The sequence below is a fragment of the Aquarana catesbeiana genome, linkage group LG02 (genome assembly GCF_042186555.1).
Source record: "Aquarana catesbeiana isolate 2022-GZ linkage group LG02, ASM4218655v1, whole genome shotgun sequence".
Lineage (NCBI taxonomy): Eukaryota > Metazoa > Chordata > Amphibia > Anura > Ranidae > Aquarana > Aquarana catesbeiana.
The window spans coordinates 503,079,189-503,106,180 of NC_133325.1; the positions used below are offsets into that span (position 1 = coordinate 503,079,189).

Consider the following 26,992-nt stretch of genomic DNA (forward strand, 5'->3'; position numbering starts at 1 on the left):
TGAATGGCCCCGTTTCTTATTAAATTCCCTTTCGCTGAACAGTTTTATCCCTACTGTGGGGTCACCAGTACGGTATTTGTACATTGAAATCATATCTCCTCTCAAGCGTCTCTTCTCCAGAGAGAACAAGTTCAGTGCTCGTAACCTTTCCTCATAACTAAGGTCCTCCAGTCCCTTTATTCGTACACTGTAATATTACAGATTACATTACTGTATCAAACCAATTCACATCTCTTTTGTCCCTAATGCTTTGTCCAGTGCCCTTCCTGCACTTTTATATTATATATACTGTTCTTTCTGCCTGGAAACTTGAGATTGTCCATGGCAACCAAAAAGTGTCCCTTTATTTTAAAAGAGGTTTTAGACCAGCTAGAAAACAGTGATACTAAATTGGAATCACTTGCAGAATTAAGCGATAGTGATTTGTGCGGAAATTCGTCATCAGACACTGAAAGTAACAACAGCGACAATTCTGCAACTGAGCAAATTTCTGTTTTTTTTTATTTGATTATATTATTGAATACATTTTATTATTATTATTTCTTATAAATATTTATAGTTATTTATTATATTACAATTTATGATTTTGTGTTTCAAACTTTATCATACCCGGGATGTCTACTAGATTCTTGTTTGGACAGATTTAAGTGATTTAAATCTGCAATTTTTTATGGATATAGCGTCGCACGACCAGTTATCAGTCAAAGTAACAAAGTGCCGTATCGTAAAAAATGGCCTGATCATGAAGGGTGGGTAAATCTTCTGGAGGTCAAGTGGTTAAGGCAAATAGTCTGTGCAATTTGCAAATCGCTCCAGAGCTTAGTGCATGAGGTAAAGCTTCACTTGTTACAAAGAATACCCAATCACATGCAAGGAAAAAACAGCATTTTTTGCTTGCACATGATTGGATGATGGAAGCCAGCAGAACTCCCCCATTTACTAAGCTTTGGAGCAACTTCACTTGCAAAGTCCTTAGTCTATGTGCCTTCAGTAAATCATCCCCCCCCCCCCATTACATTTAGTAAATCCACCCCATTACATGTAGTAAAATATACTTATTTTCTCCTGTCATTTCGCCAGATTTTTAGAGCCCTTTTTTGTGTGCATATACAGTCATATACATCATTTGTTGGAAAAAAAACTCCCAATCACTCCAAACATAATACAATATACATGAATATCACAACGGTCTAATCCCTTGTTAGAACATATGTCCTATGTAGTGGGGATACTTTACTTTTTCACAATTATTTTTAGAGATATCTTTCCACTGACAAGTTCCCACTGACATCATTAATTTTTTTCACTATCCCTAGGGAAGTAATTTTTCCCAGTGACTACAAGCATTCTTTCCAATGACCATCACACCCATCATGAATTGTAGATATAGTCATTTTTAGCAGGGGCTTCCTGAGATTGGAAAATATTTTAAGTGTTTCTCTGTGTTGAGAAGGTTGAGAAAGGCAGCTTGAAAGTGTAACTAAAGGCAAAACTTTCTTTTTCATTTTGTATAGAGTAATGGAGGGTTAAAACCCCTGTAAGTTTTTATTTTTGTCATCTGTGTCCCATTGGGGACATTTCCCTTTACTTCCGGTCCCATAGCCAAAACAGGAAATGAGAGGAAATCCCTGCAAATTAAGGGAATCCCTTTGGGTTCCCCAGATCACCAGAAGGAATGTCACCATTGGAAGATTTCCCCTCTATTACTTTTCTGGGAACAACCCAAATGTGGGATTTTCTTTTACTTTCACTTTCAATGATAATGGTAAACAGGACAATCAGAGAGGGTGAATCTCCCTAATGGGGGCACAGACAGCAATAAAACTCTAATAGGTGTTCTACTTCTAATACCCTTCCACCCTATCCATAACAAAAAAAGAAGGGTTTTCCTTTAATTATCTTTAAGTAAATACAAAATATGTTTATAAATGTCAAATATTGAATGAAAATAATATCAAAAATCACACACATATATAAATACCCTTCTTCCACTAATAAAAAATGCAACATTGTATTTTTTATTGATGAAAGAAAGCTATATGTGTGTGATTGTTGATACTATTTTCAATCAATATTTGACATTTAAAAACATATTTTGTATTTACTTAGGCCCCTTTCACACTGCCGCGACTTGAAAGGTACAGTGGAACCTCGGATTACAAGCATAATCCGTTCCAGGAGTATGCTCGTAATCCAAAGTACTTGCATATTAAAGCGAGTTTTCCCATTGAAGTCAATGGAAACGAAAATAATTAGTTCCATATTGACTTCAATGGGATGCAATGCCGCATGCGGCCAGAGGCGGCGGGCGCCGGAGAGCCTCGGAAATGGCCGGTCAGCCGTGCTGTACTCGGGCCTTTCCATGCATTTCCGAACTACGCAACTCGGCGGCGTTCTGATCTGCTCAGCTCCGGCGCCCCCCCACCTCAAGCCAAAAGTGGTACTGTACACGGCTTTGGCCTGAATCGTGCTCGTTTTGCGAGACAACACTCGCAAACCAAGTTACGATTTTTAAAAATACAGTGCTCGTATTGCGAAACGCTCGTTAACCGTGTTACTCGCAATCCGAGGTTCCACTGTACATGCGTTTGCCATGATTTCACGGCCGCGATTTTGATGCAATTTCAGGTAATTCCTGTGTAAACTTGAGGTCTGTGGATGGACCTCAACTCGCATCAAAGTTGGACCAAAGTAGTACAGGGACTACTTTGAAGTCGGTGCGACTTGAAGTTGCACAGATTTGAATGGTACTCATTGGAAATCATGAGGTACGACTTATCATGCAACTTTGCAGTCCCAAGTCGCAGGACAAGTCACACTAGGGTGAAAGGGGCCCTAACTAGGTTGTTTTTGATACAATATGTGTTCTGAGAAAGCAGCTTCCCTTTGACTGGTATTCTAGTCACCTTTTTTCTTTTGTATTAATACATATGTTGCAGGGAATATAGTGACTTATAGTGACTTAGAGGGGTTGATTTACTAAAGGCAAAAAAGACTGTGCGCATTGCAAAATGCAGTTGCGCCAGAGCTTAGTAAATAAGCAAAAGCGCTGCTGTCTTCCATCATCCAATCATGTGCAAGCAAAAATGCTGTTTTTTTTTATCTTTGTTACATGTGATTGGGTACTCTTTGAAAAGTGAAGCCTTACCTCATTTGCTAAGCTCTGGAGCAACTGCACTTGCAGAGGGCAACTGCACTTTGAAAAGTGCACAGTCTATTTGCCTTTAGTAAATCAACCCCAATGAGTTGGCATATTTCTACAGTTTAAAGTGATTGTAAAGGTAGAAGGTTTTTTTATCTTAACCACTTAAGGACCGAACCTCTTTCTAAGATTTGTTGTTTACAAGTTAAAAACAGCTTTTTTTTGCTAGAAAATTACTTAGAACCCCCAAACATTATATATTTTTTTCTAACACCCTAAAGAATAAAATAGCGGTCGTTGCAATACTTTCTGTCACATCGTATTTGTGCAGCTGTCTTACAAGCGCACTTTTTTGGGAAAAAATACACTTTTTTTAATTAAAAAATAAGACAACAGTAAAGTTAGCCCAATTTTTTTTTATATTGTGAAAGATAATGTTACGCCAAGTAAATTGATACCCAACATGTCACGCTTCAAAATTGCGCCCGGTCGTGGAATGGCGACAAACTTATACCCTTAAAAATCTCCATTGGCGATGTTTAAAAAATTCTACAGATTGCATTTTTTAAGTTACAGAGGGGGTCTAGGGCTAGAATTATTGCTCTCACTCTACCGATCGTGGCGATACCCCACATCTGTGGTTTGAACATCGTTTTCATATGCGGGCGCTAGTCATGTATGCAATCGCTTCTGCATGTGAGCTCGTCGGGACGGGGTGCGTTTAATTTTTTTTTTTCTTATTTATTTTACCTTTTTACATTTTTACACTTTAAAAAAAAAAAAAAAAATTATGTCACTTTTATTCCTATTATAAAGAATGTAAACATCCCTTGTAATAGAAAAAAGCATGACAGGACCTCTTAAATATGAGATCTGGGGTCAAAAAGACCTCACATCTCATATTTACATTAAAATGCAATAATAAAAAAAAAAAATTGTCATTTAAAAAAATGAAAAAGCCCTTTAAGAGCTATGTGCGGAAGTGACGTTTTGACGTCGCTTCCGCCCTGCAGTGATAAGGAGATGGGTGGGGACCATCTTCCCCTCACTCTTTTCCATACCCAGGCAGGGGACAGATGCAATCGTCGCTGCTGACGGCTCTGGTAAACGGCGGAGGGCACCGGATTGCCGCCGATAAAACTGATCTCGCGGTGAATCCGCCGCAGAGACCACTTTTATCTTAAACCAGACCACTCACTGAAGAAGAGGATATCAGCGTTATGGCAGCTAGCTGCTGCCATAACAACGATATCCTCCTTCATACTATCGACGTATATCGTCGTGAGCTGGCCCGGAAGTGATTGCATTGTATGCATTAAGATAAAAAGCCTTCTGTGTGCAGCGGCTCCCCTCACCCCTCCCTAATAATACCTGAGGTCCCTCTAGATCCAGCGACATTGCAGGATTGTCTCGGCTGCCCAGGACTCCCCTCCTCATTGGCTGAGACAGCATCGCAGTACCATTGGCTCCCACTGCTGTCAATAAAAGTCAGCCAGCCAATGAGGACAGAAAGGAGATGGGGTCTGGCCATTGCTCCGTGTCCGAATGGACACACAGAGCTGCGGCTCGGGTCAGGTGCCCCCATAGCAAGTTGTTTGCTGTGGGGGCACTCAAAAGGAGGGAGGGGCTAGAAGCACCGGGAGGACCCGAGAAGTGGAGGATCCGGGCTGCTCTGTGCAAAACCAACTGCACAGAGCAGGTAAGTATAATATGTTTGTTATTTTTAACTATAAAAAATTAGACTTTAAAATCACTTTAAACCATTTTACTTTTTTATTAGCAATAAAAACTGTATCCATCCCACTGGATATCACATGAGATAAAATACTGCATGGTTTCATGAGATAAATAGCGCATATTTCGGAAAAATAGCATTTTTTTAGTGAATAGCAAATTTTGTTTTGAAAAATGCTATCTGGTATTTTATCTAATTTCTTAACATGGTAGATAGCACTTTGTGAACGGAGATCACTATGTTTTGTAAATAAATTTGCTACTTGTTATCTAATCTCTGTGCCCTTGCTAAGTCTTTTTCATACTGCTGGCTGGATTGCCCTATGGTCTTTTGCTGAGGAGCTAAGGGAATAATTTCTTAGATGCGCACACCTGCCGCAGAGATACTTTTTATGGACTTTGTCTTTCATCATATGGACTCTGTAATGTATCTTTATGGGGATATTAACTGAGTGCTGGATGTACAGCTATGTGCTGCTGTACATAGAATACATTTGGTGGAATCAAATCCTGGAGATGGGGAGGCAATTACAGGAATCGATCCCCTGTGTGACTCTCCCTGCAGTCTGAGCTCTGCTGTACAGGGACTGAAAGCCAGCGGGAAGGAGAGAAGCCGGCTTTCATCTGCTGCAGGGAGAGACACACAGGGGACTGGCCCCCCTCCGTCGCACTGATTACCCCCTTTCCTGCCCACATTCGATCCTGCTGGTGAACTAGTGCTACCCCCTTATCGGCTACCCCTATTAGACAAGAAAAACATATTCTCAGCCTTCACAGAATAAAAACCTTTAAACCAACTTCAGAGTAAGTGAAGTATTTGTAAACTTTTAGGCAAGGCACCATACATCCTACAGGTTGCGGACTCCACACATGTGCTATCTACAGGTTGCAGAATCCAGACATGTGCAATGTACAGGTTGCAGAATCCAGGCGTGTGCTATGTACAGGTTGCAGGCTCCACACATGTTCTATGTACAGGTTGCAGAATCCAGACATGTGCTATGTACAGGTTGCAGAATCCACACATGTGCTATGTACAGGTTGCAGAATCCACACATGTGCTATGTACAGGTTGCAGACTCCACACATGTGCTATGTACAGGTTGCAGACTCCACACATGTGCTATGTACAGGTTGCAGAATCCAGACGTGCTATGTACAGGTTGCAGAATCCACACATGTGCTATGTACAGGTTGCAGAATCCACACATGTGCTATGTACAGGTTGCAGAATCCAGGCGTGTGCTATGTACAGGTTGCAGAATTCAGGCGTCTGCTATACACAGGGTGCATAATCCAGGCTTGTGCTATGTATAGGGTGCAGAATCCACACATGTGCTATGTATAGGGTGCAGAATCCAGACATGTGCTATGTACAGGTTGCAGAATCCACACATGTGCTATGTACAGGTTGCAGAATCCACACATGTGCTATGTACAGGTTGCAGACTCCACACATGTGCTATGTACAGGTTGCAGACTCCACACATGTGCTATGTACAGGTTGCAGAATCCAGACATGTGCTATGTACAGGTTGCAGAATCCACACATGTGCTATGTACAGGTTGCAGAATCCACACATGTGCTATGTACAGGTTGCAGAATCCAGGCGTGTGCTATGTACAGGTTGCAGACTTCAGGCGTCTGCTATACACAGGGTGCAGAATCCAGGCTTGTGCTATGTATAGGGTGCAGAATCCACACATGTGCTATGTATAGGGTGCAGAATCCACACATGTGCTATGTATAGGGTGCAGAATCCACACATGTGCTATGTATAGGGTGCAGAATCCAGACATGTGCTATGTATAGGGTGCAGAATCCAGACATGTGCTATGTACAGGGTGCAGAATCCAGACATGTGCTATGTACAGGGTGCAGAATCCATGTGTGTGCTGTATATTGCTGTGTGATCACCACCCACCTATAATAGCTGAGCTGTGAGCTAACCTGGTAAGGGGGGGGGGGGTGTCGCTGTGTTCACCACCCAGGTATAGAGTAGATGAGCTGGTCTGATAAGGGGGGGGTGTCTGCAGCCCAGGTGTAGACATACACCCACATCTTGCACCCATCAGATCCGTCTAGCAAGCAGCAGGTCACAGCAGCATCCTGCCATCTTCCCTGTGGCCATCAGATCCCGTCCATGGTCCAGCAAGCAACACGCCTTGTCAGCAGGTCAGTTCCAAAATCCGAATCAAATCATCAATGCCAATGATACCATTGTCTGCTGTCCCCAGGGACAGATCTGATCCAGAGATTGCCATAAAGTGGGATCTCTAGATCGGATCTGTCCCTGAGGACAGCAAATAATGCAAAGTTTTGGCCATACTTTGTATTGTCAGCTGTCTCCCCGTCTCACTCGGATGTCTCCCTCATAGCAGCTCCAGTCCAGCTCTCCACTTCCCTGACCGTGGCACAATCTGTCCAAAAATGTGGAATCTGCTCACACCTGAGTGACTGACACCTCTGTCCTGTCTCATCTATTGTCACTGGCTGCCATGGATGAATAGCATCGGCTGTTATTACAAGGAACGCCCAGGTCTCCCATCCCACCCGGAGACCTGAGCCACCAGCCGGCTGGCCAGAGACCCGAACAAAGCCGGATTTGCCTTTGATCGGGTCTCTGATGTAGAAACCCGGAAGCAACAGCACAGTGTCACTTCCGGTTCACTCGGCGTCCAACAGCGCCATTTTTAAAAAAGAACTTAGATTTCACAAACGCTGATCTTGGCAGAGAAGGGTGTTTTTTTGTGGGTGTTTTTACATTTTACAGTTGGGGGGTGCCAGATATAGGATGGGCCCTGGGTACCAAATGCTCTAGGTAAGCCCCTGCTGGTTGTTGCAATATGAAATTGTTAGCTCGCCAGAGATTATTTTTAGAACGCGATGGGGAATCTGCTATTGTGATACTGACGGGCGCGTGGTCCGACCACAACATGGCATGAATATTCGAAGAAGTTTCCTTTTGAAGAAGCCACTTGTCTGAGAGAAAAAGATCAATTCTGGAGTACGATCTATGAAGTGGAGAAAAGTATGTGTGGTCTTTTTCAGACCCGTGATGGCAACGCCAAATGTCAAACAGGTTTTGGTCTAGTAGGAATTTTTTTCAGAGGGGATTCATGCCTTTTGGTCATCGTGGAGGAGTCCAAATGGATGTCCGGTACCAGGTTAAAGTCACCACATATAAGCACTCGGCCTCTTTGGTTAGGTTGGGTGGAGTGCAGGAGGCGCTTGAGGAAGCGCATTTGGTGGACATTGGGTGCGTATACGTTTACTAATGTATAGTTGGTCTTGTTTATAGAACATTGCAGTATCATGTATCGACCGTTCGGGTCCAGAGTCACGTGGTGGGGCTGAAAGGTTACTGTGCCTTTGACTGTAATTAGGACTCCTCTTTTTTTTTGGAGGAAAAGGAGGCCTGGAAGATGTGTGGGAAGCGTTTGCTGGAGCATTTAAGAGTTGCGGATGAGGAGAAGTGAGTCTCCTGGACACATAAAATGTCACAATTGGTGTCTTGGCAGTTTTCCATAGGGAGTGTCGTTTGGCAGGGTGGTTGAGTCCGTTTGCATTTACTGAGAGGATGTAGAGTGGCATGATTTTGTGTAAGTGTTTAGTGTTGGGAATGCAGCCACTTACAGTTAGTTGATTCCGGTAGCGGTGTTTCGGTTGATGTTCTTGCTTGTTTCGCTGTGGTGGAGTGGATCAGGATATGAGAAGTCTGTGAAATTGCACGATGTTGTTAGAAAGTTAAACTGTGGTTAAGTAAACAAAATTGGAACAAAAAAAAAAAGAGAAAAAAGGAAAAAAAAAGGGAAAGTCAGCGTTATAGAGTCGATGTGGATAGAGGGTTCGTTTTTTCGGAAATGAGGAGGATTGGCTCTAGGTTCCTGTAGGTGACGCTCACTTAGCTGGAATGATGTATCTAGGAACAGGGAAATGCGTAACAAGTAAAATAAAAAACAGATTATCTGTAGATGATTTGTAAGCGTATTGTGGAATTCAGCGGAGGAATAAGTCAGCAATTTCTCTGTGGGGGTTAACAGTCAAATGCAACAATAGGTTATATGAGCCTAAGGCCAGAGAGAATACTCCTGTCAGAATTGCAGGCCCTTTGGACCTTGGTATCATCCTAGTTTATTTTATCAGAGTACCTTTCCCTTTGTTGTAGTGGGCATTTTGTCACTGAGAATGGGTTGTTTTCCTGTGGAGGATCTATGATAATTCCCCATTCGAGAAGTAGTTTCATCCCTCCAGTTAGGGTAGAAATAGTGTGAGAGTTTCCATTCTGGGTGACTAGTATGGTCACTGGATACCTCCATTTGTAGGGTATTCTATGGTTATTCATGGCTTTTGTCACCGGGTTTAGGTGGCGGCGCAGTTGGAGGGTGTACTTGGAGAGGTCTGGGAAAAGTTGGATCCCGTGAAACGGAGACGGGAGAGTGGATTTTTGTCTGGCTGTTGTCAAAAGTTTTTCCTTAGTATGGAGCACATGAGCACATCTCTGGGTACAAATGCGGCAGGTGGGGCGGTTTGGTTAATCTGTGAATTCTGTCTATAGTGATTTCAAGTGCTGTGGCATCAGGCATAATAGTGCCCATGAGGTCTTGGGCGAATTTATGCAGAGCTGTTGGTGGAATAGATTTGGGGACCCCCCTTAACTTAACATTGTTAAGACGGGATCTGTCTTCTAAATCTGCCAATTTAGATTTGATCCAATGCTGTTCATCGTTCACATCTTCATATGCATCTACAAGGTCATTGATAGTTGAGGTGCTGCCCTCCATTTTGGTCTCAATGTATGTAATTCTGTCTCCCATGGTATGCATGTCTGAGGAGAATTTTGACATTAAGGAGGTTAGATCTGTCACCAGGGAGGATTGTAGAGATAGAAGCATGTCTTCTTCTGTGTTGTTTCTAACACAGGCTGTCCTGTGGTAGGAAATGCTGCCATAGATGATTGAAGGGCCTGGTTAGACTGGAGGGGGTGAAGTAGCTGGGCCGCTGCTTGTTTGAAGGATGAAGGAGTATCCATCCGCATCCTTGCCTTAGCATGGCTGCCTGAAGTTGGGCTTCCTTCTGCTTGATCACTGGGGGACATCAAGGGCTGGATGTCATCTATATTATCAGGGAAGGCGTCCGGGAGGTCGGTATTTGAGTTGTTTGTGACAGGCGCGCCGGCGCCATTTTGGCTCTCACTGACCTGCTGTGCTGGCTTCAGGAAGAAGGCCGTAAGCTTTTTCAGCTTGTAATCTCCCTTCCGTTTGCCAGACATGGTTCCTCCGGTCTCTGGCATTGTGCAGGGTAAGGACGGCTGTGTTTAAGCTGCGGATGCAGGGCTCGGTCGTTCCATTGCTCTCTCTGGCCGGCGGAGCACTCGTTCTAGGCGGCCATTCACGAGCGCCATCAAGCCATGCCCCCCACTATTTTGGTATTTTGACAGCTGGCAAGTCCGGCTGTCATAATACAATAGTCACAGTGGGAGAATTGTCCATCCACGCTGTGTAGCATGGATGGAGCAGTCTGTTGAACAGGTAGAATGGAAAAAATCTATATGTTTTAATAGCTTATGCTGTTTTTTTGTGAAAGTACTACTCTGCATGTAGGTTATATTATGATACAAAAAGCTGTAGGAAACTCTAAGAAACAGCTAAATACACAGATGAAATACAAAGATCAAAGCTGTTGTACCTGCCAGAAGATTTGTATTTCTCATTTCATTCCTGAAATTTGCACAACCCTAAAAAGCACATCCTATCTTTAAGGCAGATGATCTGTTTTTTTTCTCTGCTACAGTTAAGTAACACTTACAAGACTTGTTCTTCCTCAAGCCTGTGAATGTACAGTGAAAGGAGAACCACACTGATGAGCTCATCTCTTCCTCAATTCCTTCTTGCCTTCTATCTCGAACGCTGTGGCACAATGGATTGATTCCTTGGGCTGCTTCTCCGTCTCACAGCCTGAGCTCTGCTGTACAAGGACTGAAAGAAGCTTGTACCAAGCTAAATTCAGGTACTTACATAAAAAAATAGGATGCATTATTTACTGCAGAGCTGCATTTATTTGTATCTTTAATACCTACCTAGAGTTCAGCTTTACTAAGAAATATTTAACTCCTTACCGCCACCACTTCCCAGCCAAGAGGCAGAGACAGGCATTCTGATCTTGTGACCACTGTAAATGGCTGTCACAGTAGACACACGATCGAAAGCTCCCAATTGCAAGTATGCATCCAGAGCTTTCCATGACACTTCACTTACTGTGCTGGGAGTGCGCTCTCAGCACATTAAACTGTTTACATACAAACGCATATATGCATCCACTCGATGTTAAAGCCCACCCGCATCTTTTAAGTTTAAAGTTTAGTCCCCTACGTGATAGAAAAAAAAGGTAAATAAAATAATTTTTCGAATTTGTAAAAAATGTAAGTTACACCCAAGCATATAAAAGCCCCCCCCCCCCCCAAAAAAAAAATTTTTTTGAGGCCCCCGCCCACATCCCTACATATATACACACATACAAACGCCTGTGCATGAAAATGTTGATTGCGATACACATGTAACATATCGCCGAGCACGCCGGAGTGAGATCCATATTTCTAGCACCAGATTTCCTCCGTAACACTAAACTGATGAGCTATAGGGGGCTTTTAAAGTGTCGCCTATCGAAAATATAGGGTACTGAAGTTTGTCGCCATTTCACGGGTGCATGCAAATTGAAAGTTTGACATGCTGGGTATCTATTTACTCGGTGCAACCTCATCTTTTATATTATACAAAAATATTTGGGTAATTTTTTTTTGCGCTTGTGTGCCCTAAAATTAACTTTAGTGTATTTTTTACTGAAGTTTTACATCTCCCAGATATCATGTAACATAAAAAATTGGAACTACCACTATTTTATCCTCTAGGACAGGGATATGCAGTTGGAGGACCTCCAGCTGTTGCAGAACTATAAGTCCCTTGAGGCATAGTAAGACTCTGACAGCCACAAGCATGACACCCAGAGGCAGAGGCATGATGGAACTTGTAGTTTTGCAACAGCTGGAGGTCCGCTAATTGCACATTCCTGCTCTAGGGTGTCTGCTTTCAGAAAATATATAATGTTTTGGGGATTTTATGCAATCTTCTGGCCTAAAATTATTTTTTAAACGTGTACAAAAAATGCAAAAACTGCTGGGGCAGCGAAAAGGAACCTACAGGTAAGTCTTATTATAATCTTTAATATAGGGCTTAAGAGTTGACTTTAATACAACTTTAAGGCACCTTGATCATTAAGAATCCAATGAATAATTCATCCCACTGGTATCAAGCCAAAATAGAAAATATGAATTTTAGGGTGGACTTAACCTTTAATGCTAGTCATCAGCATCAATAAGTCTGTGCAAAATGTATGCCATGTCTGACATCTAGTCATAAGATCACTTTTTATTCATTGCTCTGTCAATGTAATGCTAGAAAAGAGTAGAGCTGCAGAAAGATCATACCTTTTTGAGTTTCTCTTCAGTGCGAGCAGTTATTAATATGTTGGATCCCATCCTAGCCAGGTGATATGCCATCTGCTCTCCAATGCCAGAGCTTGCTCCAGTAATGATTACTCTCTTGCCTTTTAACATAGCTAAGTAAAATAATAGATTCAATAAATATTTAATATACATGTCTCTTTAGGATAAAATCCTAATAAACACTTTTACAAGCTTGCAATATAATGTAAAAAGCTCATGCAAAAATACATGTGTACAGTCAACCAATTATATACTAAATCTAAATCATGTTTTTTTATTTACCCCCCATGATTGGGTATTCAAAGTGAACACACATTCAATGTATTCACTATAATTCACTTTACAAAGTAAACTCAAACAGTGAATTTGCAGTTTGCCAAGTAAACAGCCTCTACAAATTTAGTAAAATGTCGCTGCATTGTAAACACAAATTATAACCCCTATGCGTACTCGGCTTTCCGGGGTTATACCGGGATGATGCCCGCAGCTGCAGGCATCATCCCGGTACCGTTGTTTTCAGTGGGCGATCGGCTACCCGAGTATAACAACCGATGCGGCTAAAAGCCGCTCGGCTGTTATACCGGAGGAGCGGGAGGGGACATCCCCCCCCTCCCGCCGCCTCCCGCCGCTGTTACTGGGCCTCCCGTGCGATCGGGAGGCCGGTGTCCAATCGGGAATCTTCGGCGGCTGGGGGCGGGCTGGAACGAAGCTGTGAGCGGCTTCGTTCCAGCCTCCTTGTTGTAAACGCGGAAGTGACGTCATGACGTCACTTCCCGTTTACTCGGCTGCCAATGGCGCCGAATTAAAAAAAGTACACAGTATTCAGAATCGCCGTTTTCGGCGATCTGAATACTTTGAAGTGTAAAGGAGGGATGGGGGGTCTTTTAGACCCCCCATCCCTCCATAAAGAGTACCTGTCACCACCTATTACTGTCACAAGGGATGTTTACATTGCTTGTGACAGCAATAAAAGTAAAAAAAAAAAAAAAAATTTTAAACACAATTTATAAAAGTACAAAAATAAATAAAATAAATAAAAAAAAAAATTTTTTTAAAGTGCCCCTGTCCCCACGAGCTCGCGCAGCGAAGAAAACGCATACAGAAGTCGCGCCCGCATATGTAAATGGTGTTCAAATCACACATGTGAGGTATCGCCGTGATCGTCAGAGCGAGAGCAATAATTCTAGCCCTAGACCTCCTCTGTAGCTCAAACCTGGTAACCGTAAAAAATTTTTAAAGCGTCGCCTATGGAAATTCATAGGTACCGTAGTTCGTCGCCATTCCACGAGTGCGTGCAATTATAAAGGGTGACATGTTTGGTATCTATTTACTCGGCGTAACATCATCTTTCACATTATACAAAAAAATTGGGGTAACTTTACTGTTTGGATTTTTTAAAATTCATAAAAGTGTCACTTTTCCAAAAATTTGCGTTTAAAACACCGCTGCACAAATACCGTGTGATAAAAAATATTGCAACAATCGCCATTTTATTCTCTAGATTCTCTTCTAAAAAAATATATATAATGTTTGGGGGTTCTAAGTAATTTTCTAGCAAAAAATACGGATTTTAACTTGAAAACACCAAATTTCAAAAATAGGCTTAGTCATGAAAGGGATAAACATTTCTTAAATACCCATGTACACTAGCCCTTAATCAGGATAACTGGTATTAGTATATAGTTGCACTATTGTACTTGACAAAAATTTTACTGAGTGCGATTATAACTGACGCCATCATAAGAGCTAGTGTACAAAGTCTTTGGAAAATGTGCTTGAAATGTGTTTACCATTCATTTACCGGCATGGAGCAACAACACTATGGGGCTGATTTACTAAAATTAAAGAGTGCAGAAGCTTAAAGTGATATTAAAGGCTTTTTAAAAAAAATAACAAACATGTCATACTCTCCTGCTCTGTGCAGTGGTTTTGCCCCACGTCCCCTCTCTCATCATTGGCTCACTGGCTGTGACTGACAGCAGCAGGAGCCAATGACACCCCCCCCCCCCCATTGCTGTATCAGCCAAAGAGGAGGGAGAGTCCCCAGAGAGCTAAGGCTCTTGTGCACATCGCTGGATCGAGATGGAGGTTTTTTTACCTTCATTCATAGAAGCACTTTAAAGTAGAACTATAGGCAAAGCTTTTTTATTTTCATCTTGGATAGAGCAAGAGAGAGTTATAACCCCTGTTAGATTTTTTCACCATCTGTGTCCCATTCGGGAGATTTCCCGTCACTTTCTGTCCCATAGCCAAACAGCAAGTGAGAGGAAATCCCTACAAATTAAGGGAATTCCTTGGGGAACCCCAGGTCACCAGAACTAGTGTCCCCATTGGAAGATTTATCCGCTATTACTTTTCTGGGGATAACCTAAAATTTGGGTTTTCTTTTACTTTCACTTTCAATGATAATGGTAAATAGGACAAATAGAGAGAGTGAATCTCCCTCATGGGGGCACAGACAGCAATAAAAACTGACAAACATTCTTATTCCTCTCCAGTGTCTCCACTCCATCCAAAACAAAACAAAAAAAAAAGCTTTGCCTTTAGTTATACTTTAATTGTACAAGCTTAAGTTAGAAGCTGATTAACTAGCATGCCCAGCAGCACTCGATTTTGCACGCTCCAGTTTTAGTAAATCAACCCTATTCTTGGTACACAAGAAGATTTTGGTACGGCAAGAGTTTCCTTATCCATATCAAGAATATACAAATGTTTGGGATGTAATAGGTATTATATGAGATAGTTTAGCAGAAGCTGCTGCAGCAACTGGGCATTTGCTCCTTATGAGGTCCATATGGCCTACCTAGCCAAAGTCACACATTTTCCCTATTTGTATGCAGCTAAATCACACCTCCTAGACAAGGGGTGGGGGCATAATGTGCACACTGCATTGCTGCTTGTAATTGTTGCTCTGCAATATTTAAAAAGAGGCGCATTTACACATCCTAACAAATGTAGCAGAATGCCAACAAAAGTTTTTGACCCACCAGATTCATCATTTTCATCAATGTTCTTGATAAAACATGCCCATTTTGTCTCATGTAGAAAGAACCATCTCTCCCAGTAAAACCAGAAAGCCAACAAAAGTTTTTGACCAATCCGATTCATCATTTTCATCAATGTCCTTGATAAAACATGCCCATTTTGTCTCATGTAGAAAGAACCATCTGTCCCAGTAAAACCAGAATACAACTAAATCATTAAATGAAAACCATCTGCACCAGATACATACTTATACCTCCCAACTGTTACCCTTTTGGAACCAAATCTCTCTTTCCTTCTCAGTTGGCCCTCATTTTGGACAGATGTGTAGCCTCCATAGTAATTGCTATACTTAGCTACCAAAAGTGGTATACTACATTAAACTTTTCACACAAACCTTTTTATTATCGCATTGTTGTTTGAAAAAAAAAAAAAACAGTATAAAAGGTGGTAGAAAATTGCTTTTGGGTTTAACTAATTGTTTTTTGCTTATTCATTCTTCATGGGCAACATAACTGTCCCCATGGCAGGCATTGCAGTGTCCTTTGCCTACAAACTTTGTGCTTTGCCATCTGAGAAAGTTGGGAGGCATGCATACTGGCACACTACCAGACAGACTTTTTTTAAACTGCTGCCATTAAGGCAACAGAACTAAACAAGTGTTTATTTAATTTCTGTTTTTTTTTTAAATAGCGTTCTCATTTGCTAGCCATGTTTAGATTTTCTGTAGCTTATTTACAAAGAATCATTGCAATTAACTTGCCTCAGCAAATATAATGTATTGATCTATATTTGTGTGGTAGGGAAATACATTCCATACAGGCATGGCTTTATTGCCATCTGGTGGTTATATTTACTTCTTACATGTATAATTTTGTCATTATTTTGTAATGACTTTCATGATATTGAATTTCTGGTTTTAGGCTATGTTCACACTTTCACATTGCAAGAACGCGTGAAAAATTGTGTGCTTTTCCCACACAATGCACAAAAAGTGCAGCTCTTTAGCAGATGCGCAGTGGTGCCATTAATTGTTAATGGCATCCCCGCTTGTCTTGCTAGCAAAGTACCATGTATTTTGGTATGGCGCAGTTTTGAAAAAAGGGTCAGGCGTGCATTTCTCGTGTGTAGGGCAGCCCATTGAAATCAATGGGCTGCCTTAAACTAAACACATGTAAAGGCACAGAAACATGCAAAAACACATGCACACTCTGTCATACCTGCGTAGAGGTGAACTGAGCCTTAGATGTTACTCTTAATACACTTTTGTATACTATTTATGTCTACCACAAAATGTTTTCCACTGTTAGGCACTTTAACAGTTTGGGACAAACTTTTCCTGACCCAGGCTAAGCAAGTGAGTAGTGTCAGTTGATATGTTGGTTCTCAGTACCCTGAATTTGTATCGTGTGGGTCTTCTGGTGCCAAACATTAATATAAATAGGATGCGAACCTTCAGGGCCTTGGTGCAATAAACTATGAAAGGCTCCCCTGGCCCCCACCCAGGGCCCTTCCCACAGATCCCGGGCCCTTTACTCCTATCGTGGGACCCTTTATTACGGTCCCACAGTGGGCCACCTTCCCGCAGTCTTGGGGTCCCTCCACGGTGGCAGAACACCAGAGCTAAGTGACAAGTATGACCTTTGTGACCCTGGTAGTTCTGCCACTGGTGTCAGTAGTTTTTTTATTTTTGTTGTTTTATTTTTTATTATTTTTTAACCATTTTATTTTATTTTATTTTTTACATATTTTTTCGAACCCCCATTGGGGGGGGGGGGGGGGATTTGGTGAAATATCAGGAGTCTAAACAGACCCCTGATGACTCACTTTTGAGACAGAAAAAGGGACTGAGGACAGATTCATCAGGCCCTTATTTTGCATGCCTCAGCTGCACAAAATGAATGAACAGGAATAGCTCTGTACAAAGCTTCCCGTCCATTCACAAGCTGAAGCATAGTTGACACAGTTTACACGGTACCAATCACTGATTCTATTCATTAAGATAAGCTCTCCATCCTGACAGATCCCCCCCCCCCCAGATGATGTGGGGGAGCCAGGGAAGCACACAGGGGCCCGGGGCAGCAGGACAGGGATAGGGATAGGGAGGTGGCAGAAGAAGCAAGTAGAGGAGCTGATGCCCTCCATTTCCTTCCTGCAGCCACTGAATATCTGCGGGAGTGAGAGGAGGAGAAGCAGGCATTCACCAGGTTCATGGAGGGATTGGTTCCTCTATAGGTCTCTGTGCAGTGGTTATTCTTAAGTGAGGGCAGGAAAGCAGTGATGCGGGGCGGGCGGTGAGAGATCATGTCTTCTTTCTGCTCCCCGCCGCACCTCCGATACCAGCGCTGTGAGGGCAGAAGAGCTGTGATGCGGGGCGGGGGCATACAGATGATGTCATCTCTGCTTGCCAGCTTCTCTCATCTGTCTGCCTCTGTGATCCACTGGGCTCTTTAACCCACCCGCCTGCCTCTTTGATCCACCGGGCTCTCTCACCCGCCCACCCGCCTTGCTCTCTCATGCTGCCCGCTGCATCCACGGCCTGGCTGCAAATACGCTAGGGGCTGGTAGTGGGCCACGGCCCGGAGGTTGGAGACGCCTGCATTAAGGTAAAAAAACCTTAAGGCTTTAGAACCAAGAACCTCGACAGCTGGTTCTGTCCAGCTCAGTAGATTGCTTTAAAAAAGGCCTGGATTCTTTCCTAAATGTACATAAATGTACATAATTTAACTGGGTACTAACATTTATAGGTAAAGTTGATCCAGGGAAAATCCGATTGCCGCTCGGGGGATCAGGAAGGAAATGTTTCCCCTTCTGGAGCAACTTGGGTCATGATTTGCTGTGGTTTTTGCCTTCCTCTGGATCAACTGTGGGTATAGGATTGTCTATATGGGATTGTACGATTCCCCCCCCCCCCTTTTATTGGTTGAACTCATGACGGTACATCCATAAGGGCGAACAGGCGCCGCCCCCTCTCTCCAGCCACCCCCCCCCTATGACCAATGGATAGATTCATGCATTGCATGAATCTATCCATGGCCGCCGCTGCCACCCCCTATTCAGGTACCTGGCCCCTTTTCGAGCACCTGGTGCCTGAAATACAGCGGCGGGGGGGGTTAGTTTGTTTGTGCCCCCCCCAAATATTTTGAGCACCAGCCACCACTGGTTGAACTGGATGGACTTTTTCAACCTGACTAACTATGTAACTATATATACAGACAACTGAAGGTGCTTCTATGGGGTCACAGAACCAGTTTCAGATCTTAGAAGTCAGTATTGTTACATTTTCTTCAATATTGAGTAGCTTTTATCGAAAAGGTGCATAAAATTTGAGTTTTCAAATGTTGTTTACCAGATTTCAATAGAATGAATTTAACAGATTTGTTAAATAATGTTGATTTTGATATGAATTTCAGAAGCAGTTACAATGGTTTACACAGTAGTAATCCATGTTAATCAGTAACCAACAGATTGCATTTTAACATTGTAAACTTTTTAATGTCATGGTCAACACAAGTGGGTCAAGGGTCTTCCTACTGTGTGATTAATGCCACAGTTAAAAGTATGGTATTCATTTTCCTTTTTACTTCAATACCATTTTTTGGCTTTTAAAATTATTTTGACACATATCTGAACTCAAACTTTTACTGACCAACTGCAACCTAACCCCTAACCCACAATACAACAAATTATTCTAAACTTTAAAGTGAATCTGTGTGGGTAGAAGTATGAAAGCAGTTACTGATGTCTGGTGCAGGTTCCAGGCCATTTATCCTGATCCGGACTTCACTACTTAATGAGTCATTTGCTTTGAACAAGCATGCAGTGGGTGAAAGCTGGAAACCTCAACGTCTCCCCCTCTCATATTGGGGTGACGGTCTTGTAAAACAAATGAAAAACTGTTAACAATTGTCATATTTATTTTTATAGTTCCATTTAACCTGAACCTAATATCTACAACTTAAAGCCTGGTACACATTAGCAGATTTTCTTCTTTCAACCCAGCAGGCTAAGCGGAAAAAAACTAGAAGAGCTTCGGAAGGAGCCCCTGTTCTTACTATCCAATGTTAGTACAGCGATCTCCCCGCTGAGCTACTGTATTCTGACGGGGGGGCTGCTCCCTGCCAGAACAACACTCAGACAATGGCTGAGAGCGCTGATCAGATGCCAAATGACAGACATTTGTCGGTCATCTCCCTTCAACAGAAGCTGGATGTTCAGGCGGCTTATGTTGGACCGGCTGCAGTACACATGAGCCGAAGGTCGGCCAGGTTCTATTGAACTGGCCAATGCCACCCAATATTCTGCCTGTGTGTGTGGCCTCAACTCCTGATTCCACCACTAATGCCCCATACACACGATTGGATTTTCCGACAACAAAACCGTGGATTTTTTTCGGAAGGATGTTGGCTCAAACTTGTCTTGCATACACACGGTCACACAAATGTTGTCGGAAATTCTGAATGTCAAGAATGCGGTGACGTACAACATGTACAATGGGACTATAAAAAGTAAGTTCAATAGCAAGTGCGCCACCCTTTGGGCTCCTTTTGCTAATCTTGTGTTTATCTTGTGTTAGCAGAAGTTTGGTGAGAGACGTTTTGCGCTTTTCATCCTCATGCTTTTCAGTTCGTTTCTGCTTTTCAGTTTGTGCTTGTGGGTTCGTATCTGTTCTTCAGTGCGTGTTGTCAGTTCGTTACTGTCTTTCAGTGCGTTCTATTTAATAGTTTTCTTCTATTTTTCAGTGCGTTCTTGTCCGCTCTTTTCTGATTTTTTAGATCGTTCTTCTCAGGTTCTCTTTGATTTTCAGTGCGTTCTGTTAGTTCGTTCTGACCAGCCGACCATTTTCAAGCCATGTTGCGGGAACATACTCATCGTAGAGTTCGTGCTGTGCTAGGGCTTGGTATTGGAGTTCTTCGCTTTGACTAGTACAGTCCATGAACAGGGTGAGGAGGAATTCATGGACGAAGAATTGGTTGCTCCAGCGCGACCTATTCTCGCACATGCCTTTGTTGTGGAAGATCCAGGAAAATAATCCTGATGATTTCAGGAATTATCTCCGGATGACGGACCCCATTTTTCACCATCTGTTGGCTTTGCTGTCCCCTTATATTATGAAGCAGGACACCTGCATGCGGCAAGCCATCACTCCCGAGCAGAGACTCGTTGCCACCTTGTGGTATTTCGCGATGGAGAGAAGTCTCCAGGTTATCAAGTCTATGACTGGAATCTCCCCCCAGGCTCTGGGAATCATTATTCCAGAGACCTGTTCTGCCATCATACAGGTCATGCAGAAGGACTATATTAAGGTAAGTTTTATCCTTTAACATCACATTCTATGTATTTAATGTTTGCTAATGTATTGTATTTATTTCATCATTCCCTAATTACCATGATTGTAATATGCTGTGAATGTCCTCTTTGTCCTCATGCATGCTGTAAGCTTTTAATGCTTTTAATCCTTCATGCATTTTCCTTCACTAACCTCCCAAGCATGCTATCCTGGGCCCATACACACCTAGCCTAGTCACTTAACAATGTATTTGGTCAGCTCCATTGTAGTGCTTACCCTAAACACCCCCTAAAATGTGTCCAAATGTTTTATTGTTGTCCTTAAACTCAGGCAGAGTGCAAGAGGCTTTTTTGGGGGGGCCCAAACTCATTTGGAACCCTCCCTACCCCCCAACCGCTAAGTCAGCCGATACCAATTTAAACCCATACACACCATACCTACCTCTTTTGTGTTCATATTTATGAATGAATTCACCAAAGCATGTAGTGCAAGGGCCTGCCTGAATACTTTCAAATGGTACTGTTTCAAGTTTTGTTCTCTCCTATTATCTTGATAGGTAATTGCAGAATGTAAAAATGTGCTTCAATTTGTACAGTGTGTATTTATATTTTTGGATTATGACACATCTTACCTGTCCAGTTAGCTGCCAATATTGTAAGTAAGGAGGGGCTGGCAAAAGTAACACATATTAGTAACACATATTATTTATGCATTCATCTCTCAATGAAGTAGAGACGGTTACCTGTCCAAAGCATCTCTCCCCCCCAAATTTTTACAATGGGCCTCAGAAGGGGTGAGGAATCTGATAAGTAGACCTTATATTTTTGACTTTACACAGGAATGGCAGACTGTGGCCTCCCAGTTTGCCCAGCAGTGGGACTTCCCCAATTGCGGTGGGGCAATAGATGGGAAGCATGTCCGCATCATCCCACCCCCCCCAATTCGGGGTCATACTATTATAATTATAAGGGGTATAATAGTATTGTGTTGTTGGCGGTGGTGTCGGCGTCTTACGAGTTCCTGTATGTGGACGTGGGAAAAAATGGCTGGATGTCGGATGGTGGAGTCATCTCCAAGACGGAGTTCTTCAGACGGCTCCAGAATGGCAGCTTGACGTTGCCACCTCCTGAAGATAATGTGGCAGGACTCCCGTTTGTCTTTGTCGCGGATGAAGCTTTTGCGCTGGGGGACCATCTTCTGTGGCCATTCCTGATGAGGACCCTCACCCCGGACCAGAGGGTTTTTAATTACCGGCTGGCCAGAGCCAGAAGTGTGGTGGAAAATGCCTTTGGAATAATGGCCAGCTGGTACTGCCTATTTCTCACAGCTATTAACATGGCGGAATATAAAATCAATCACCCGTTCAATCGTTCTTGCATGCTGCATATTACATAACTTTTTGCGAAAAAATGCATCAACTATGTTGGGACTGAGGCCGGCTTATTACCGGATCAAAGAACTCTGACGGCTCTTGAACCTGGCCGTCCTGGCTTACCCCCCCAAAGCGCCCGCAAAGTTCGCCAAAAGTATCTAGAGTACTTTGCGGGTAGGGGGGCCATTGATATGCCAGAGAATATATAAACATTTTTAAAATATTTTTTTTTTTTTATAAACTGAACTCATATTTTATTTGATTTACTGCTTATGTTTCTTATCTTTCTCCTAGGCTCTCCAATGGCCTTTTATTTTTGTCCATTTTCTTCAATAGTGCAAACGTAACTTATTTTATACATCAAGTGACAATACCTTCTTCAGCTAACTATTATGTTGTGGGTCTGCTACACACACACCTTGTTTTTGTTGTTAATGTATGTAATGCATTACTAATAAAAATAATCATCCTTTTCAACTCCATGAATTAATTGCTTATAGTCCCTAAAATGGCCTGATTGGGGCACATTTTAGAGCACTGTGGGGGTTATTTACTAAAGGCAAATTCACTTTGCACTACCAGTGCAGTGAAACTGCACTGGTAGTGCAAAGTGGATTTGTCTTTAGTAAATAACCCCCATTGCCACTGTAACTACACCAACTTACTCCAAAAACTGGTATTGAGCATTGAAATAAGAAGCCACACATTGTTGAGTATAAAACATTTTACTCCAAGCACATTCACATGTGCTTTATAAAAGGTTTTTTTTAACAAACCAACATTGGTTTTGTAACATTTATGTTTGACAGTGGATATAGCCTTTTTTTGGCTAAACAGGCACGTTTAAAACTATAACATACACAACTCAGGAACTTACAAAGTTCAACTTTGAAAAACTAAAGGCAATATGAGACAAACTGTGTTGATTTTGCCTTCATCAGATGGGGTGATGTCACCCCTGTAAAAGCCAAATTTTGAAGATACACACAAATTGGGAGTCAAAATGTGGATTTCCCTCCTGATCCCATGCCTAATGTCAACATGTGCTAGCTCCCATCATGGGGGATCAATGGACATGTTTCAGGGTGCAACCCCTTCCTCTCATCTACAGGCGGTCCCCTACTTACAAACATCCAACTTACAAACGACTCCTACTTACAAATGGAGGGAGACAACAGGAAGTGAGAGGAAATCTACCTCTGGGAAGGGAAATTCACTCCTGAAAGTGTTAATATGGGAAAAAGGTGTCTCCACTGACGCTTTATCACCAGTCCATGTTTCCCTAACAGCCCATAATTTTCAAAATCCAATTGTCATTGGGACATAAAGTGAGGTGAAATCTTCTTAACAAGGGCACAGACAGCTAAACAAATGTTACAGGGGTGTTAACCCTTCCCTATGCTTTCCAAAAAGCTTAACAACTGATTTTTTGGCTGGAGCTACACTTAAAAAATGTACCTGTTCCGACTTACAAACAGATTCAACTTAAGAACAAACCTACAGTCCCTATCTTGTTTGTAACCCAGGGACTGCCTGTAGTTTAGTTGCGAGGAAGAGGTTGCACCCACAAAACACATACATTGATAGCCCGTGATGGCAGATAGCACATGTTGACACACTGTGTGCATCTTCAAAATTTGGCTTTTAAATTACTTAAAAAAATTATCAAAAATATAAAATACAACGACCAACTTTACAATTATTGTTGTTGTTAGATTCTGCCTAAAACATCAATGATGTTGGTCTTTTTTTTTTTTTTTTTGGACATCATGATGTTTTCCTTGACCTTCTCTAAATCACAATTGCACACCATGATCTCAGCGATTAGGATCTGTGCACTTACACTTTTGAAATTAGTTTCTTCTTCCACAACATCCACATCACCTAAAAATAAAAAAAACACACCATGTATTATAAATATGCAGGCACACATCTATTACCTGAAGCTGTGGTCTCAGACACTGACCTGTTGTCACTATTTCACCCACTTCATGAACCTCTCCCTCCACATCTTCTTTATGGTGTGTGGGGATTTCCCCTTCTTCATGAGTAGGGGGTTTGTGGTGTCCTCAGGTGTTCCGATTCTTTTCTCCCCTATATGAATAAAAAAAAGTATACTTAGCACACAGACATTTGAGGCAAGAAATAGGAATATGAAACATTGCTTGGAAGTGTTGTACAATTGTCTGTTTTGGCAGAGTTCCAAGCTGAAAACATGTTTTTTTCCCTTTCTAAAGCTTGAATACTTACCTTTTTTGTTATTAAAGTTTCACACTTGGAGAGACCCCTAGTATCCACTGGAGCACCTGTGTGGGACACCCTAAAAAGGGTGTTCTGGTGTCCCACACTAGTGCTCCTGCGTCCAGATGTGTAAACAGCTGCTGAGTGTCCCCTCCTTACACTGAATCTAGTTTGCATTTCATTCTAGTTTCTAACCCATCTAGACAAAAATGTACCAAACTTATAAACAAATAGGCATCTGACAAAAACATTGTATTAGTGGGTGAACGAACGATGTTTACTACAAATGATTACTGTGCCCACGAACATGAAACTTGCGATTTTAAACTATACAACAGTAAAGAAAAGCACATGGAGCAGCACTAAAGTAATAATAATAATAATAATAATAATAATAATAGGAACACACGACAAATACTTACATTTTTGCAGCACTTTCTTGATCCTTCTGTACTGATCTTGCTCCCTCAATTTCAGGTCTGACCAGCGTTTCCTCAATTGCTCCTTGGATCGTCGTACCCCAAAATTCCTGTGCAGACTTGTCACAACTTTAGTCATGATCTTGGCCTTTCTCAAATTTGGGTTGCTGTACGGTCCATATTTCCCATCATAGTCGGCCCTCTTCAAGATGTCCACCATCTCTACCATCTCTACAAAGGACATCATGAGGCCTTATATTTCCTCCTGAATCGGGAACTGCCTTGCTCCAGGCTTTCGTCATCCTCCTTGTTGCTGCTATTATCACGCACCTGCTGTCTCTCCGCCATGTGCTCTCCCACTGCGCAGAAAGAGAAGGGAATACACTAGAAAAAAGGTCAGGGGCGGAGTTTAACGCATGCGCAGTGTATATAAAGCATAACACGCGTGCGTTGTACATACATTCTGTGAGCGGAGGATGGAGTAGCGTAAGCACCAATCGCGCAAACGAAGGTACATTTTTGACTTGGAGCATCAGTGGTTAGTGGCCTATACTGCTTATAGATTGAGGCCTATATTGGGACAAGATTAGGAGAGTTTAGCCTGACATTAGGGTTTGTCTTGTGTTGTGTCTTGCAGAGAAAATGGATAAATTTACTGACCCAGATTTCCTGCCAAACTTCATAGACATGTACAGAGAGCTGCCATGTCTCTGGCGAGTCAAACACCGAGAATACTCCAACAAGCTAAAGAGGAAGGCAGCGCTGGAGAAACTATTGGAATTGGTGAAGCCGGTGACTCGCACGGCAGACATCACCTATTTGAAGGCCAAAATTGGTGGCCTGTGGAGCACATATAATAGGGAGTGCAAAAAGGTCCAGGATTCCATGAGATCAGGAGCAGCAGCAGATGACGTTTATGTCCCCAGGCTCTGGTACTACGACAGACTGCGGTTTTTGTCAGACCAGAGTGAACCCAGGCCATCACTATCTACACTTCCTTCCACGTCAGATGAGGCTTCAGAAGTCCAATCTGGGCCTTACACCCAGGAAGAAGTTGTGGAGGAGCCCAGCTTGAGCCAGGTCTAGCATTGTTCAACATATTTATTGTCAAAAATTGAATGATATTAACTAGATGTTATTATCGATCACTATTTTCTGATTTAACAAAGTGGTTTACATATCAATAGACAATAGTAGCCAAAAATGATTGGGACGAGAATGAAAAATGCTGGGGTCAGAATGATAGTCTTTTCTGTTTGTTATATTTCAATTTGCAACAGTCATGAGCTCAAAATTGTGTGTGATTAATGACCAAAAAACTAAAACTATGTCCCATTTTCATACACAGGAAAGTCTCAGCCAGGAGGAGGCCGTGGAAAGTGGCAGCCAGGAGGTGGCCGTGGAAAGTGGCAGTCAGGAGGTGGCCATGCCCAGCAGCCTGACCGAATCCCAGGTTCCTCCCCTCCGCTTTCAAACAAAAAGGACCAGGAAGTCCAAGAACCTGGAGGAGTCAGCAACTGTTTTGATTCGGCAGGCTACTGCGGTCCTCACAACAACCCCTGGTGGCCCCAAGTCGTATGGCTGTCTGACAGCCAGTAAACTGGAACAAATGGAGGAGGGCCAAAGTTTAACCTGTGAGGAGGTAATACTTCAAGCCCTAAACAAGGGGATGAGGGGCCAACTCACAACTAAAAGCCATGTGTGTGAGTTGGACCATATTACTCCTCCACCACCTCCAGCAACACCTCCAAAAACACAGCCACCCAACCCACGACAGCAGCCTGGAAGGAAGCGTGGAAGGAAGTGTTGAGAGTGATGGCCTGGGTTTGGTGTGGTCTGGCAAAAGACGCAGGCTGTTGTAACACCACATTCTTGGGACATATATGTCATCTGCTGCTGCTCCCGATCTCTCAGAGTCCTGGACCGGATAGTGCCCTCTATTAGATTAACTCCTCAGGTTACCAATTTGGCCTGTCAAATAATTGATGTCTGCCCTGGGGTACAAAGGCTTCACCAATTCCAACTGTTTCTCCAGTGTTGCCTTCATCTTTATTTTGTTTGGACCCCTAATAAATTTAAATTTTTTTTGTTTTGACAAATACTTGGCTAGGTGTTTTACTTCAAACAGGACAGTTTGTTAGTGTTATTCTGGAGATCTGGAGAAATTTTTTCTAAAAAAAAAAAAGGAGATCACTATAAAAAAAAAAAAAAAAAAAGATTATTCTGGAGATTTTGATAAAAAAAATAAACAAAGATTATTCATGAGATCACGAGAAATACTAAAAAATCAGTTTGACAAAACTCTGTGCG

The 26,992-nt window shown here is 42.4% G+C and overlaps 1 protein-coding gene across 1 annotated transcript in view; it reads right to left on the minus strand.

Annotated features, from left to right (window-relative positions):
• The window catches only part of HSD11B1 (hydroxysteroid 11-beta dehydrogenase 1), a 96,106-nt gene that overhangs the window by 39,735 nt on the left and 29,379 nt on the right, over nt 1-26,992 (minus strand). Inside the window, exon 2 of the mRNA XM_073615761.1 lies at nt 12,361-12,491. Coding sequence (XP_073471862.1) covers nt 12,361-12,491 — 131 coding nt within the window. The remainder of the gene's footprint in view (nt 1-12,360; nt 12,492-26,992) is intronic.